This window comes from Euprymna scolopes, chromosome 12 (assembly GCF_053919585.1).
Source record: "Euprymna scolopes isolate OS-2025 chromosome 12, ASM5391958v1, whole genome shotgun sequence".
Taxonomy (NCBI): Eukaryota; Metazoa; Mollusca; class Cephalopoda; order Sepiida; family Sepiolidae; genus Euprymna; species Euprymna scolopes.
The window spans coordinates 148,324,931-148,342,898 of record NC_136493.1 but is presented as its reverse complement, the minus strand read 5'-3'; the positions used below and the strand labels follow the sequence as shown (position 1 = coordinate 148,342,898).

The following is a 17,968-nucleotide window of genomic DNA, read 5'->3' as shown; positions in this document are numbered from 1 at the left end:
TAAGAAAGCAATCTCGGTCATAGACGCGTGTCAGAAACAGAGATGCATCATTGAATTCATGGCAAAAGTGCTTTGAAAATGATGGTGACTTTGTAGAAAGATAAATTCTGGGAGACACAAGGTCGTTCGTTTTAATGGTACCACTCTTGTCTTCATAGCTCTTCAAGCTTTTGAGGAAAAAAAAGGAGGTTTTAATTTTGGAATGACCCTCGTATATAGAACAAAAGACTTTGATGTTATGGCCATGTTGAATAGATGAGATAGATTGGATTTTTAGATGTAGAACAGTTGAGGTAGCAGGTTCAAGTCAAGAAACACTCGAGGATCAGATGAGAATGATTGTCAGCCAAAAGATAAGGAACACTATGGGAGTACTAGCATTGATTAATGTTAACTCTATTTGATTACTTTTGGAGCAGATCAGGACAAGAATTTGTTGACATTGGATTAGAAGTTGTAATCAACAGGGAAGTAGTCTTGTGGCAACGTGTTCCACTGGTGAAAGGTTCATATAAAGAACTTCTACCCACGGAAATTCAGCCAGATGAACACATGGATGGCAAAAAGGATAGTCTTTTTTACCTTGCGGTAGACAGATGTGTTCTTGTTTTGATTGTCTTACAAGGAAGGGTCAGAGATTGGAGCGGAGTTGAGCAATTTCCATGGAAATAATGATAGACTATCGACATCTCTTTTATACAAGGTGGAACGATAAAATTGTCGCCCTAGAAAAGACAACATGATTCCATTTCCGTTTGATGAAAACTGGTTTTCTTTTTTTTTGTTGCAGACCATTTACTAGTTGGCCAGTTATGTACAAATCCCAAGAACGATAGGAGCCTTCTATCATGTCTGGAAGTGACATAATGTTCAGCAAGCGGGATCGGAGATACACTGCTGCCTAACTCATGGCCTGTACCGATCCAAGTTATGGCAACAGGACCATTGCCAACACCCGCAAAATGCAAATCCGGATGGTTCAAGGCTTGAGGACTCAGTTTCTGGCCATGGTTATGGTCTTTGGTGTGGTTTCAAGTGAGGGCCACATCATACCATCTCGCATCTTTGAAGTTGGTTTGAAAGTCATCACCAAAGTGCACATGGATATGTTGAAGAGTGTGGTGATCCCCTGGTGCAATCAGGTGGTTGCTGGCAGACCTTGGGTGTGGCAGCAGGACTTGGCACCGGCCCACAAGTTCAAAAAGACCAAGGCTTCAGAAGGAGTGCTACAACATTTTACCCTTCTCTCACTAGCCCTCTCTCCTCCCCCGACCATAACCCACTGGACTACTTTGTTTGGTCATATGTTAAAAACATCACCAACATGACCTCCCGCAACACTAAAGCCAGCCTGATCGCCACCATCTGCCGAGCTCCTGCCGGCACTTGTGGAAAAGACATACTTCCAGTTTCAAACCGGTAATTGAGGCTAAAGTCGGCTACATTGAATAAATGTCAGCTCTACTACATAATCAAGTTACCTGAATTGAATTTTTCAATAAAAGTTGTAAAATAAAACTGTAGTGTTGTTTTCATTAGGTCGACAAATTTATCGTTCGACTTTGTATAAAAGGGTTGTAGGGAAAATAAGAAAGCTCCTCTCCATCACTAGATTTCAATGTTGATTTTATATTTTGTTAAAGCCAGAAAGAGTGTTTTGTGTAGCACCGAAACGGACATGACAGCATTCTTCCATCTTTGCACACATCTGATTCTTATGTAGATATAGGATTGCATTTGAGAGGAGGAGGTTTGACTGACCTAATAGGCACTGAAATATGAAATCAACAATGTCGCGTTTAAATCACTTATTTTTGGAAAGGTATGAACTCCAAGTCCCTTCTCAACCGATCATCTATTTGTTGAATAATTTGTAATTAATCATATGCAACCATTCGTTTACAATATGTATTATGTTTTAGCATTAAATAGTCCACTGTTGGCAGTTCTGACATTGCAAGCTAAGTAAATATTTATTTCTATATGCTGGGTGTATTTAGGCAGCATTTTTTCATTTATGCAAATATTAAACACAATAGAATTCTTGAGTTTTATTGTGATGGCCAAGAGCTGCTTGACAGTTCAAAATATTTATTTATTTATTTTCATCGTCTGAGCTCCAATTCTTGCCAAACTTTTATAAAAAACACTTGTCTATTTGAAACCACTATCAATAATTTCTCCCTATTCTTTATCTGTGCCTAAACCTAAGCGTACAAAGCTTTTTTTCTTGCACACCTGTAGAACGCTCTTCTGTTTCCCTGCTTTCCAGCTGACTACAATATGATCATCTTCAAGTTCAACGTAAACAAATTCTTGATGAACCATCCTTTTAAGTAATCCAATTCACCAAATTTCCACTACTAACGGTTACTATGATATTGTCTCATTAACTACCGTAGACTCATTAACCCTTATGCTCGAGTGGCCTCTAACCCTTGATAAGTAGTAGTGACTACTTTGAAAAAAAAAAAAAAAAAAAAAAAAAACGAGAACGCTGCATGCTAGATCAGTAAACGTCAACATTAAACTGATCTTAGTTCCAAATAGAAATTTTACAATTTATGTTCCAGTGAGAGCAACATAATTAATCACCCCCACCCCTCCCCCGTATAAATTGTATCAGCTTGAAACATTAAAAAAAATAATGTGACTAATTTTATATGCAATCTTATTTTTTTCAGGATTTTAGTGTAGATAATTTTAACATTAATTAGTTAATTAGTTTCAGAATGTAATATTTTTTGTTCCTCACTAAAATTTGGTTAGATCCATGATAGCGTGAGGTAGTATATATCTATATATTTATCAGTTTATCATTATATAAAATGAACTTTGTCTGCGTGTTTGAGTTCATTCCCCATAGACTCTGAAACTGTGGGCCGATTATTTTGAAATTGAAATTTCACACAAAGGTACTTGCTGTATCTGGGAGTGTTCTTACGTAGGCTTTGTATCAGAATGCCTCTGAGAAGTATCGAAAATTGATAATCGAAAAAAATTCTAGAAAAGAAGGGAGTTTGATTTGGACCAAAGTTAACACTGTTATACAACCTAACATCATAAGTGGATTTTTTTATCCTCATTCAATCCCAGACAACATTGCGTCTTCCTGCTAATATATATATATATATATATATATATATATATATATATATATATATATATATATATTAGACTAAATTTAAGTGACAATTTATGACATTTCATAAGTTGACATAATGGTAAAATCTCAGTCAGTCTAATGGTCAGGTTTCAGCTCCCAGCTGGTTTGTAAAATGTTTGGGCTTTTCTTTCATGTGCTATTTAATGTGGTGTTGTATTTATTTAAAAAGCAATGTTTAAATCGACTTTCAATCTCAAGTGGAACCAACCAATGGTTGACTGAGCTGGACGTATTAAAAAAAAAAACAGAAATAAATGACAAGAGGAACCAAAAGAAGCAAAGGAAAAAAAAATCTATGTTTGTGAATTTTATTATCAATATCATGGATGGCATTTTTGTTTCTTTTGGATGGGGTAGTCACCATGTACTTAAGAAATAAAAAAAAATCTTATTTACTTGTCTTCCAGTGAGGCAGAGTTAGATAACAAATACTACACTTTATTCACAGCCTGAAGACTAAAAAAAAAGAAAAGAAAAAAAAAAGTTAAATAAAGAATTGCCCCAAAAAAAGAAGTGGAAGGAGAGAGTATGATCATTTTCCTTATTCTCTATCCCTGTCTAAAACTAAATGAAGATTTCATGAACAAAGTTCTGTTCCTAGAGCTGCCAGTCCATAGAACACAATATCGTGGAACTGCTTCCCAGCTGATTATAACAGTTTTCGAGTGTAAAGTTTTGGTTGATGTGTTTAAGTAGACAAATAATTAAACCCTACCAAAGTTTTACCACTACCAATCATCACGGTGTTGTCTCGCCAGCCACCTGACACTCATTAACATTTATCCTCGAGTGGTTTTAAGGCCGTGATAAACGGTGGTCACGCCCCCCCCTCTTCAGCTGACTATAATATGATCATTTTCAAGTCTAACGTGAATAAGTTCCTGTTGAGCCGTCCTCTTAAATAAATGCTACCCACATCCCACCATTACCAATAATCATGTTGTCTCACTGGCCACTTGACACTCATTAACTCTTATCCTCGGGTTGTCTTTGGGTCTTGATAAACGGTGACCTCCTGCTAGTAAAAAAAACAAAATCCTCCTTTTAGCAGAAAGTACAAAACAAGAAAGATTCTAGAATCTTACGACTCATTTGCTTCCTAGAGGCAAATAACTCTTGTTATTTAAACTCAAACTAGTTAAGAAATTCATAGAGCAAACATAACAATCAGAAAATAATTAGAAAACTAATCTAACATAATGGAATATCCACTTTCATTGCCGCAAAAATAAAATGGAAAATGTCCCAAATATTCATAAGAGCATTGTCAGTTATGGGGGCTTTAAGAAGCTCACCATTATTGTACCACTCGGTATTTTTCTTTCATTTTTAGACGATAAAATGCAGATATGATTTGGAGTGAGGAGGGGGGGGGTGACAAACTTGAATTGATTTGAACAGGGTTTTTTAAATTTTTTATTAGGCTGTGGTTATTTGCTATGAGCATCAAGCAAATATTGTTTTCTTAAAAAAAAAAAAAAAAAAAAAAGAAAAAGTCCATTAAACCTGCAAGTGGACAACCACAAAGAAAAATTGAACATATTTGATTTTTTTTTATTGTTTGCGTTTTATTTAACCACTACTTTATGCACTCGCTTTTGGTTTGGGGAAGATACCAGCATCATTGGTTGTAAACCTCTTGAACACCAGCATATGAAAAGATGTTCGTTGCAAGAAACTAACGTGGTGTGTTATTTCTCATAAAACCACTCTCTCGCGCCGTCTTCTTCGTCATTACTGTTTTCTTTTTTCTGTTTCTACTTTCACTTTTTTTTAATCTCTTTTTTGTTGTCTGAATCCCTCATTTTTGGTTGCCCCATCCCCTCTTTCACGTGTTTGACATTTCTCCTCTCTCACTCACATGCCAGACCGTCACTACTCTTTCTTTCATTATCAGAATTCCCCTTCCTCTCTCTCTTTCCTGTGTCGGACATTTCCCTCCTTTCTCTCTTTCCTGTGTCGGACATTTCCCTCCTTTCTCTCTTTCCTGTGTCGGACATTTCCCTCCTCTCTCTCTTTCCTGTGTCGGACATTTCCCTCCTCTCTCTCTTTCCTGTGTCGGACATTTCCCTCCTTTCTCTCTTTCCTGTGTCGGACATTTCCCTCCTCTCTCTCTTTCCTGTGTCGGACATTTCCCTCCTCTCTCTCTTTCCTGTGTCGGACATTTCCCTCCTCTCTCTCTTTCCTGTGTCGGACATTTCCCTCCTCTCTCTCTTTCCTGTGTCGGACATTTCCCTCCTCTCTCTCTTTCCTGTGTCGGACATTTCCCTCCTCTCTCTCTTTCCTGTGTCGGACATTTCCCTCCTCTCTCTCTTTCTGTGTCGGACATTTCCCTCCTCTCTCTCTTTCCTGTGTCGGACATTTCCCTCCTCTCTCTCTTTCCTGTGTCGGACATTTCCCTCCTCTCTCTCTTTCCTGTGTCGGACATTTCCCTCCTCTCTCTCTTTCCTGTGTCGGACATTTCCCTCCTCTCTCTCTTTCATGTGTCGGACATTTCCCTCCTCTCTCTCTTTCATGTGTCGGACATTTCCCTCCTCTCTCTCTTTCATGTGTCGGACATTTCCCTCCTTTCTCTTTCTCACATGTACCTTCCCCCCTCTCACACATGATGGTCCTTCCCCCCTCTCTGACTTTCCTGACTCTTTCCATCTCTTCTCTCTCTAGCTTGACTATTTGTCTCTCTCTCCCTCTAGTATGACTCTGTCTCTCGTCTCTTTCTCTCTTTTGCCTAACCCCTTTCTCTTTTTCTTTTGTCTGACCTCAACTCTTTCTCTCTCTCCAGCTCCATTTTTTGTTTAGCCTTTTCTCTTTCTCTCTGTATCTCTTGTCTGGTCTTTTCTCCCTCTCTTTCCCTTAAATAGTCTTCTTCTGTCTCTCTCTCTCGTTGGATTCCTTCATTCATTTTTTGATTTTGTAATGCTTTTACCTTTCTTTATAAAATTTAATCAGTTTTTTTCTATTTTTAAAACTTTTCATTATTTTTCTTCCAGATGAGTTCCAAAGATATCCATAGTGTCCAAATGTCCCCCTCGGCAGGGAACAAAATTACTCCGACAGTTTGGTTTACATCGGAAATTCAGCAGATGATGTAAGTATAGAATTAAATAAAAAAAAAACTTATCTACTTATTTCAATCTATTCTACTTTAAGAGGAAATTACTGTATGTTATTTTTTTTTCTTTCCAAAAACGATTCCTATTTGTTTATTAGTTATGCAAAAGGTGTTTCAAAATCAGATTAATTTGAAAATTTAGAGAATTCATACTATTATGATACTTGATACGTGGCGCATTAGATAGACGTTGAATCTCTACAATTCCAGGTGAGCATTGTCTGGAGATAGCGGTTTCAATCCTACCCAAAATCGGCCAGAGGATTAGTTGGCCAAAACGTGAGATGACAACAACTATGGAAGGCAGTAATTACTGAAGATACGGTTGAAGATTCATCATTCCTATCCCATCGCTGTTAATCAACTGACGGAGGTCAGAGGAATGGTTGACCGAAGCATTGCAAAACAACAACTATAAAAATGAGAATAATAGTCTGCAAATAAATAAAATATTAAAATACTTGTAGAACAGGAAGAGGAATGCAACATTTCGTCAATGGGACAGAGGCCGAAGCTTAAATGACAGTTCAGGACCTATCAGGTTGGCGACTCTTTTGAATTTTGTCCAGGAGCGAGAGACTAGTAGCAGATGCATCAGTCCAAGTGTGACAACAATACGCCATACATGTAGAGGTACAGGATACTTTCAGGCATAAGTAACTTTCTAGCATGGTAGAGAGAGCCCACCTTCTTTGCAGCTGTTCTGACAATGCTCTCAAACGTATCTGTTCCAACTCATGTTCCCTGTGAACGTTAAGCTGAGGAGTTTGAACAAAGTACTTTCAGGCAATGTATCTTTAGCCATTACTATTGGTGGCAGAGAAAGTTTCTTGTAATTATCGAAGGCAGCATTGAATGTGACCATCCATTTTTGTCCCCATTCCACTACAGATTGGAGGACGTCCTCTAGTGTTTCTGCCACTTCCTATGTGTTCATTCATTTTCCCCTTCTGCCTGTTATAGAGCGTGGTGTCATCAGCAAATATACCCATCTCAGGGACAATTATATCAGGGAGGTCATTTATGAATATTAGGAATAATAAAGGTCCAAGGATAGACCTCTGAGTTACACCCGCATTTATATCATATTGTTTAGATGCACGACCGTTGAGGACAACCTGGATTTTTCTCTTATTTAAAAAGGATTTAGTTATGTCCAGTGATACCATAGGATCTAATTTTCATGAGAAGAGCATTGTGCCATACCCTGTCAAAAGCCTTAGATATATCTAGGGCTACCACTCTATCTTCCCGTGCTTTCTCCAATGTATGGTATATACGTTCAGAGATGAAAGTTAGGAAAGTTAGGGGCTTACCTAAATCCATATTGTTGGTCGGTCAGAAGTTTAGCAGCTATAAGGTGATGGACGAAAGCTTGATTAATTATGGACTCAACTATTTTGGCAAAAAGCGGAAGGAGACTAATGGGGCGATAATTTACTGGGTCAGTTCTTTCGCCAGAATTCTTGAAAACTGGTACCACAGAAGCAGTTTTCCAGTAGTCCGGAAAGCAATTGATTGAGGAGAGTGGGGTTTGCTATAGAATTTCCGTGTGGGAACATGTTCTTTAATTGCCGTTTTGAACCCTTCAATGGTCTTATTTGCACACTGTTCAGTGGAAAGAGAAAAGATATTTCCCCATGGGGCATCTCTGATGAGATCCGCAATGGCTTCCTAGTCAGCCTTCTTATAATCTCTTGTCGTTTTGAGCAATGGTTCTTCAGTTTTGGATCAATAATTTAGGACGATTTCTACCATTATCACAGCATGATCAGCATTCCCGAGTGGGCTATGGGGATTCGTTACACAGTCATCGGGAACTGTGGTCAGAAATAGATTTAGAAGTGAGGCATGTTGATCTTTCTGATCTGGGGAAACATGTCGGAAATATAACCGTCTGTCATAGGGAATGCGAAGCTATGTGTTATGCTTCCAGCTGTGTGTGTGTGTACGCAGAGAATCCAAGACTTGGTTGATTAGGGTACAGTCCTGAGTCGAGGAAGAGCGATAGAAAAAATATAAGTAGCTAATGTTATGTTGCAGGTTAAATCTAAAACACATAAAGGCCTGGTTGTCTGATTCTAGTTTTGATTCTCTAGTCAAGGGAGGGAGTGTTTCGAATATAGACTTCAAGTCCATGCATATGTCTGAGTTCTTATGGCAAAATGGGAGATAACCAGGCATGTTAGAGGGGATGGAAGAGTGTAGGCTAGTTTCACTTAACACCAAGGTATCCGGGGAGTTTGCTAGGAGAAATGATTCAACATCAGCTAAATTAGTTCTAAGCCTGCGGATAGTTGTGAATGCAAGCCTCAAGGAAAACTGGTTTTCTTTGAGTATAAGCCTGGTTTAATTGTAATTTTTGATTGCAATGCCATTTTATTTTATTTAAAACTTAAACTTGATGCTTTCAGTTTAAACTTTTATTCAAGCCATTATATATAAAAATAATTTTATGAAATCAATGGTAAGTTCTCTACAGTACTGTATAGACTACAATATATTGTGGACTGTTACTGTGGGGAGACATGTGAAGATTTCTTCTGGTACACCATGGTGGGTTCCTGACCATAACAGGCAATCAATCAATTTGATTAAAAAATGGTTGATTTCACTGATTTCGATGATAATAAAAGTATTGGAAATGTTGAACATTCGTCGATCCTTATTCAATCTGTGGCAAATGCCGAATCTTCCTGTTAATGTGTGTGTGTGTGTGTGTGCATGTGTATGTATATATATATATATATATATATATATATAAAAACTGAGGAGCCCAATTGAGGACAAAACTCCAGTCTGTGGCTTTCATGACTTGTGTGAGCTGCGATGTTATTTGATTATGGAAATATATATTACTAGCATTTCGGCCGGGTGTTTGGAGGTGTATGCTGAGCAGAGAAAAAATCCCAAAAAATACAAACCAAACTGTCAATTTTTTTAACTTTGACCCCTATTATGACCCCTTAACATTTATTGTTTTGGGCTCAAATCAAGTTATTAAGTTAGATCCATGTCCAAGGAACCTATATCTAAAATTTCAAGTGTTTAGACCCAAAATTGTCGGAGGAGTTTGGTAGAGTTCTCAAAGGTCAAATCGTTGAACTTTGACCCCTTAACAGCCAAATTTCCGGCAGAAAACCGATCACATAGATTTTCCCAAATCTCAGTACCCTGTATATCAAATTTTGAGTCTGTAGATTAAAAATTGACAGTTATTGCGTAGGGAAATGTACACAGACACACGGATAGACACTTTCACTTTTATAGATGCAACGAAAATATATACGTATACATAAATATATATAGAAACAATTTTGTGTTTGCTGTAACCTTTTTATGCAAATATTATGCAAGTATAAATCATGTAGAATATCTGCATGAATATAATTACACGTAATAGTTAACTAAAAATTATCATCCCATAAGAAAACCGAAAAAAAACTAATAGGGAATTAATTAAAATGAATGTTTAAAAGAGTATGCAAATTAGCTCGATCTTTTGCTAGTAACTGCAATTCTACAACCAATATATAAGAAAATTGTATTTTCTTTTTAAATAAATAGAAAAGAGGGTTTTTAATATGAATATCAATACACACAAAAGAAACACAAATTTTTAGGAATATAGATTTCACATTCGAAAACCTTATATATTTATATATATATATATATATATATATATATATATTATAGCATTTATCACAAGTTAGTAAGAAAAAACATCAATAGCTGCATAAGCATTATGATATTGTATAGCGGTGAGTGTTGGACCTTATCGAGGCTTCACTTGTCCAAGGGTAATGATCAGGTGATATTTTAACAATGTCAGATCCAAAACATTAGGTGAGGCACTCTACTTAAAAAATTGTCCACCTCAAAAGTTGATGGCCTAATAAGAGCAAACGTCTTCTCTGGTTCAGGCATATTGGTAGAATCAGGGAGTATATCAGCTCTTGCAAAAGACTTAAGACTGAACAGCAAAAAGAAACTACCAGGCTAGAGTGTAAACAATGGTAAATTGACACAGCCAAAATTCGCAATTGTGATTGCTGATGACTTTGCTTAAAGGGAATTTAGATGATAAACCTTCATAGTTAATGATATCTGACTAGCATTTCAGACAAAAAATTGAATGCTATACAAAGTTGAAAATGTATTATTATTCATCGGACTACTGTTCTCATCTGGAGTGTGATTTTCACAACGTTTTGGTTGATATAATCTCCGACCTTCTTCAGGTGTATCTTGTTGAACTCGTGAATGTTTCTGTCGAAATCGGGAATTTGGATGGAATTTCGAGCGAAACCCTTTATTTACTTCACGAAGATAGCGTGCTCTTGTTCTGTCAGCCATGACTAGATAGAGGTCCTAAGTAATTTGCAAATATTTTATTGATTTAAAAAAAAAAAAAAGGTGTATCTTGTCGAACTTTGGAATGTTTCTATTGAACTTGGGAATTTGGATGGAATTTCGACTGGAACCCTTTATTTACTTCACGGAGAGAGTGTGCGCTTGTTCTGTCAGCCATGAATGAATAGAGATCCTAAATAATTCGCAAATGTATATTTCAGTCGCCCACACTGAGGATTGAACCTTCAGGAAAATATCACTTTTACAATTGATTTTTCCCAATACTCTAACCACTGCGCCACAAGTCCTTGCAGACAATTCTAATATGAATTTTAGGAGCCTTAAACCTACTTTTCATTTCTGGTTGTAAATATCACCATTTATTACTAATTATTACTATGTATTAATGTATATCTATCTCTATACTTATTACTTGTATATATTGTTTTCACTTATTACTTGTATATATTATCTATTGTTTATAATTACTGGTTCCCATATCGTATTGAATTCTATACTAAGTCTACTTAGCAGTTGGTTATTCCTTTTTTTTTTTTTTTTTTTTTACAAGGTGGTTACCACTTATCAAGGCCCGGAAGCCACTCAGGGATAAGAGTTATTGCATGTACAGTACGTTAGTGTTGAGATTTAATAACGTGTCTACTTAAGGGGGCGGTTCATCAGGAATTTGTTTACGTTGGACTTGAAGACATCCAAGTTGTAGTCAGGTGGGAAGCAGGCAGACAGAACAGAGTTTCACAGGCGTGCAGTTCTAAGAAAGAAGCTTTGTTCATGGAATCTACGTTTTGATTTAGGCACAGATAAAGAGTGGGGAAAATTTTTGATAGTGGATTAAGCTAGACGGGTGTTTTTCGTAAAAGATTGGCGAGGGGGGATGAGAGATTGGAGCTCAGACGAGCACCTGCCATGGAAATAACGATAAAACAAAGATAGGCTCGCAACGTCTCTTCTGTGGGAGAGAGGTTGCAGGGAAGAGAAAAGGGCATCCCCCACTAAGCCACGAAGTCTACTTTGTACTCTGTCAAGGCAAGATAGGCTGTTTTTAGCAGCTCCTGCCCAGATATGGCAGCAGTATTCCATCCTTGGTTGTACTTGGCTTTTATATAGATAGAGAATTGCATCAGTAGTGAGATATCTTCTGGAGCGGTAGAAGGATCCTACCATTTTTCCAGCGACCTTGCCAACTGACTTGATGTATGTGTTCCATTTCAGATTAGGAGTAAAGATCAAGCCCAGAAGCTTGTCAAAACATGGGGCCTCACCTAGACGAGAGCCATCCATTTCAATTGATGCCAGATGGGGATCAGAGCGTTGATGATGTAAAGGTAGAAGCTTGGTTTTAGATGCATTAAAAATAACCAGCCACTTCTTCCTCCACTGAACCACGCGCTCAAGATCAGAGGAGAGAGAATCAGAGAGAACTTTGTCATTTACAGCCTTTGATGTGTTGCTGTAGATGGTTGTGTCATCAGCATAGATGTCAAAAGATGATTTAAGTATGTGTTTAGGGAGATCATTGATGTAGATCAGAAAGAGAATTGGGCCCAGGATGGACCCCTGAGGGACTCCAGCATTAATACTGCAGGCCTTTGATTTTTGTCTATCGACCACTACTTTTATGAGCCTATCAGAGAGAAATGATTAAATGATTGAGAAAACATTTCCAGTTATACCATAGCTGGAAATCTTGTGAAGTAGGCCTTTATGCCATGCTTTGTTGAAGGCCTTTGATATGTCGAGCAATTGCCCTAGAAAGGAAGCCTTTGTCAAGAGATTCGCTAATCCTACGAGATATAACCGTTAGTACATCTGTGGTGGATCTTGCAGAACGGAAACCATATTGCATGTCACTAAGGTGGTTGTTTCTGCTGAGGTGGTTGACTATTCCTCTATTTAATATGGATTCCAGCAACTTACTCATGACACACAGGAGACATTGGTCTGTACTGAGAGGGAGATGACTTTTTACCTGAATTCTTAAATACAGGGCATACTGCTGAGGTTTTCCAGGGTGTTGGAAAGCACTTCTCCTTAAGGCAACACTTAAACAGTTTCGTAAGTATGGGAGCAAGTTCTGGTTGAAGCTTTTTTAACACTATAATTGGGATGCCATCAGGGCCAGTTGCTTTACTGGAATCAAGGTTCTTGAATAGCTTGGCGACCTCATGCACAGATATTTGTATGTTACCTAGCATGTTCTGTGTTATAGGAAGAAATATGGGGAGTTGATGGCCTTCGTCGCATAGGGTAGAATTCCCCAGCATATGTGCTGCTTCGTTCAGTCCTCTTACTCGCCACCATTCCTCTCTGTCTATAGTTTTTACGTCATCCCATAGTGGTAGATGGTTTCCCTTTTCTTTCCAGATATGGTCAGCTATACCTGACTTTTCAGCCTCTTCACGTACTATGGCTTTTCGATATTCTTCTAACCATACTTTCAACGGACGACACGTTTCACTTCTGTATAGTTTTCCACATTCACATGGGATTTCATATACACAGTTCTTTGTCATGATTTTTTCTGTAGGGGGCTTGACTCTCACAAGCTGTTTCCGAGAGTTGAATCACTCTTGAATACTGTCCTGATGTCATATGGATTACATATTCGTTGAAGTTTTTCATACAAACCCTTCATATATGGTATACAAACTGCGATGAGTTTCTGAGTGGTGTCCTTTTGTGTTTGGTCCATATTTCTTAGATAGTTGTTTCGGTGGAGGGTTTCTCTTAAACTATCCATCTCCTCTTCATATGCACTGATGTTACTACATATTGATTTTGCTCGGTGTTGTAAGCAACGGACGATTCCTTTCTTTACATTATATGGATGGTGGGAGTTGTAGTTTAGTTACTGTCCAGTGAAAGTTAGTTGGTACGGGATAAGCTGACATCGGATGCCTCACTCAAAGATCGCACTTGCATCCCAATTGACAATATAATGGAGATGTTGACCTTCTTTGTAGAAACTACATACTTTGTGATGGGGTCTGATATATATCGGCAGGAAGGTCTGGCGACGGGATCACCATTGTCCCCAGTATTGGCCAATGCATACATGGAATACTTTGAGGAAATGGCATTAGGATCAACACCACTAAAGCCAACAATGTGGTTGCGATATGTGGATGACACATTTATATTCTGGCCTCATCAGGAAGATGTTCAAACCTTACTAGATCATGTGAACTCGATCCGTCCAACTATACAGTTCACAATGGAAAAAGAAAATAACAATAAATTATCGTTCCTAGATGTGCTGATAACTCGCACAGGTCAGGGGGTTATGTTATCTGTATACCGGAAGCCAACTTTCAGTGGACAGTACCTAAACTATAACTCCCACCATCCATATAATGTAAAGAAAGGAATCATCCGTTGCCTACAACACCGAGCAAAAGCAATATGTAGTAACATCAGTGCATGTGAAGAAGAGATGGATAGTTTGAGAGAAAACCTCCACCGAAACAACTATCCAGAAAGCATGACATCAGCTCCAAGAAATCTTGCAAATTACTTAGGGCCTCTATCCAGTCATGGCTGACGGAACAAGAGCACGCTATCCCCATGAAGTAAATAAAGGATTTCGCTCGAAATTCTGTCCAAATTCCCGAGTTCGACAGAAACATTCCCGAGTTTGACAAGATACACCTGAAGAAGGTCGGAGGTTATATCGACCGAAACATTATGAAAATCACACCCAAGATGAGAACAGTAGTCCGATGAATAATAATACAAATAACCAATCCTCATCTCAAAAATTCAGAAACATAAAGTTGGAAATGTCTAGTTTTTCACACCAATTTCATATTTATCTTTTTTTTTTATAAAAGGAACACATTTTTTATAAAGAAGTAAGTTGGTCAAAGTAATATTATTAAAATTATAATAACACATTATTTTCAATGCTTTTTTTTTTCACAAGGCTATTATTTGTCAAATGTGAAAGTAATTCAGTATTTTTCTCTGCAGCTATGGCATCAATATTAACCTTTATGATATTCCCCTTTTGTTTATAATTTTTTATTTTTTCCTTTTTATGACGTTCATCCATAATATAAATCTCACTTGCCTGTTTAAATGTATGTATGTACGTGAGATAGATGAAAGAACCTGGGAGAGTCTTGCTTTGGAGAGAGGAGAAGGACCTTGCGGGGAGGTGTGAGCAAGTTTGAGGCAGATCGAACCCAGTATGAGCTGTTGAAGTGTGATATCCGGAAAGGGAGGGTGAAAGGAGCCGTGGATGGGCGGGGGGCGCCAAATTTGTCTAGAGTGTGAGGTGTGTGGAAGATTATGTCTTAGCAAAGCTGGGCTGATGAGCCACCAGACTACTCATCTGCGCAGTGGGCCACAAAGCAGTCTTGTGTTGTCAGAGCTAACCTGTGTCAACTGTGGGTGGACGTACAAAACAGCAGGTGGTTTGAAGCGGCATTTGATTATACATAGAAGAGAACATCAAGAACATGCTGCTAGTGGTGCACTTGTCTGCGCAATGTGTGCCAAGAAATGCCAGAGTTTGGCAGGGCTTGAAAGCCACCTTCGTGCAGCCCATCACTGAATGTTTTCGTGTTTCTGTATGCCTTTTTTTTTTCTTTTTTTTTTGTGTGTGCTATATCAAGTAATGGCAATGTTCAAAAACGAATTTGCTGCCATCATGTATGTATGTATGTATGGTTCACAAATTTTCGACAGAGGCGATGGAGTTTAATGAGATCGGTATCATTTTGAAGTTTGACTCTTCGGACGACAACTATCGAAAAATTGGCCAAAAACATTAATTCCTTCACCTTCAACTGGGCCCTTTTCTACAGGGAAGGGTCGCTTTTTTCGCCGATATTTTCCAGTCATCGCCTCTTTTTGAATGCCTAGCCTTAATTTAAATCTACATCACTTCCGGTTTGGCGATAGGCAATAGCAAAGACGTCACATTTTTTTTTCACATTTTCATCCTTTGTGGTACAGGTTCAAGCTTGCTTGCCTACTACCACTTTTTTATTTTTTATTTATTTATTTTTTTTTTTGCTCAACCAACACCCTTACACACCCTCCACTTTCTTTTCCACCTTTGCGTCATGGGTTCAAACCTGCCTGCCTACTACCACTATTTTTTTTTTTTTTGCTCAGTACACACCTACAAACACCTCAGCAACGCCGGGCACCCAGGCTAGTATAATAATAAAGTTACAGGACCAAAACTGGTAAATATTGCCTAAAATGATAGTGTGTGTGTGTGTGTGTGTGTGTGTGTGTGTGTGTGTGGAGGGGGGTAGTCAAATAACGTACAGTGAGAATGATAGAAACTTAGTAAGTTAATTGCAAATTACAGCTAATTAGAGCATTAAAAATTTTTTTTTTTTTCTAAGGTAATTCAGACACAAAACTTAAGAATATTTTAGCATGTATTTTTTTTGGGGGGGGGGGGATTAAAATTTAAAGAAAACTCAATCAAAACAAAGGTTGTTAAAGTCGACTTTAGTATAATCGCTATCTTTATGAAATTACGTTGTTTGTTTTTGCATGTATATTTAACTTGATTTAGTTTTCAGGAAAGTGGGTAAGAGGGTTAAAGCCCTTTGTGAAAATTCAGATAAAACCTCCAGCTTTTGCGAAATGTCCAAAATAAATATTAGACATCCTCCCGTTCTCTGCTTCCATTATTGCCATGCAGAAGTTCAAGTGTATTGTGAACGAATATCTTGCTGCTCAACTCCCTACATATTTTCCCTGTAGTAATGCTCCTAAATAGTAACTCCTTACGTCTAAGTGGCATTGTGCCTTGTTTGATAATGATAAAAAAAAATATTCTACAAATTAAAAAAAAATATTTTAAAGCTTTTATAGGGGTTAGAATAAAGGCATAACGTCTCATTTGAAAATTAAAAATATTGTGTTTGCATTAGATCTGCACTTTTTGAAACTTAAATTGGACAACCTCGATTATGTTCTTCGATTTAAAATAATTTATCCCGTTTGCTGATTTTTTTTTATATTTGTATGTGATTATTTAAAAATGTTTCATATTAGCAGTTGTCTGGGCTAGAGTAAATATTTAAAAAAAAAAAATTGTAGCTAAATACGTTATCATATTTCCAATAACAAATGAAAATTGGTCAGTCGGAGGCAAAATTTGATTTATCAACTTAAATGCTATCTAGGTTTAACTTTGAAAATCCGACAAGATCACTTTGTTAGATTTACGTTTTCATCTTTTTTTCTGTGAAGAATGTATTTTTTAATATTGCTAGACAAGAGATAATTCAAAGAATGAGACACTCATTGAGGTTATTATTTTTTTTTTAAATAAATCTCAAGGGAGTTTTGTCATATGTTAAGTTCAAAATGTTTCAACAGGTACTATTTTCTTTTTGTTATCGATCATGCAAAATCAATAACTTTTCTAATTGACTGTACCTTTGCGCTTTAAAAGATGACCATGCCATGCACTACAGCATTTTCATAGCGTACCTACTTCTGTTTCAAGTTCAACACCAAGAAAATACCCCCTCTCTCTTCTTTCAACCATTTTCTTCCCTGCCCCTTGGACTCCTCGTCATAGAACAACAGAAGAAACTGAAGCTGCTTGCTATTAATGCAATTACATCGCTCCACCTCCATATTCATTGAAAATCTATGGACCCTTGGGACAGCTGTCTAAGCTGTCTGTACCCCCATTTTTGATTTTTACCTCCCCACGGGACCTAGCAAACAAAACATAAACAGCTGCAGGTTTCTTCATTTATTAAATCCCCTTTTTTGTAATATTTTCACTGGACTTCTTTATGCAGTTGTTCTTCCTTCAACAGCCCCCTTTTAAAAATGTGTAGAAAACATTGTCTAAAAAAAAGTTTTACTTATTTAAAATGCAATTATTTGGTTATTTCCAGTTATTATTTACCGGCTTTTATTTATGTTACATCCTCTGTTTTCTTATTTCTTTTTCGGTCAAAATTTATTGGATGACTTGAGTGTTTTTTAAATTTTTATTTGTTTTTTTTTCTTTCTTTTTCTGTGTTCTTTTTTTGCATCTTTTTCCTTCTTTAATGTCTTTTCCTCTATTTTCCCCTCTTTCTCTCTTTTTCTTTTCCCCTCTTTCTCTCTCTCTCTGCTTTTCATCTCCCTTTCTCTATCATTTTCCCCTCTCTTTTGTTGTCCCACCTTTTTCTCTTTCGTTTTTTTCTTTTTTTATTTTCGTTTTTTGTATTTTTCTTTTTCTTTTTCCTTTTCCATTTTCTGTTTACTGTATTTTTATTTTCTTTCTCTTTGCTTTTCCTTTATTCTTTCACTTTCATACTTTTTTTCCATATTTTTCTTTTCTATCT

The 17,968-nt window shown here is 37.2% G+C and overlaps 2 protein-coding genes across 3 annotated transcripts in view; one reads left to right on the top strand and one right to left on the bottom strand.

Moving 5' to 3' along the window:
- LOC145291537 (transcription initiation protein SPT3 homolog) overlaps positions 1 to 17,968 on the top strand; it is a 440,277-nt gene that overhangs the window by 167,402 nt on the left and 254,907 nt on the right. For both annotated transcript variants that reach the window (XM_080137540.1, XM_080137541.1), the window contains exon 2: positions 6,157 to 6,254. In XM_080137540.1, coding sequence (XP_079993666.1) covers positions 6,157 to 6,254 — 98 coding nt within the window. The remainder of the gene's footprint in view (positions 1 to 6,156; positions 6,255 to 17,968) is intronic.
- Positions 1 to 17,968, bottom strand: part of LOC145291535 (uncharacterized) — a 429,029-nt gene that overhangs the window by 314,797 nt on the left and 96,264 nt on the right. The gene's annotated exons all lie outside the window — the stretch shown is intronic.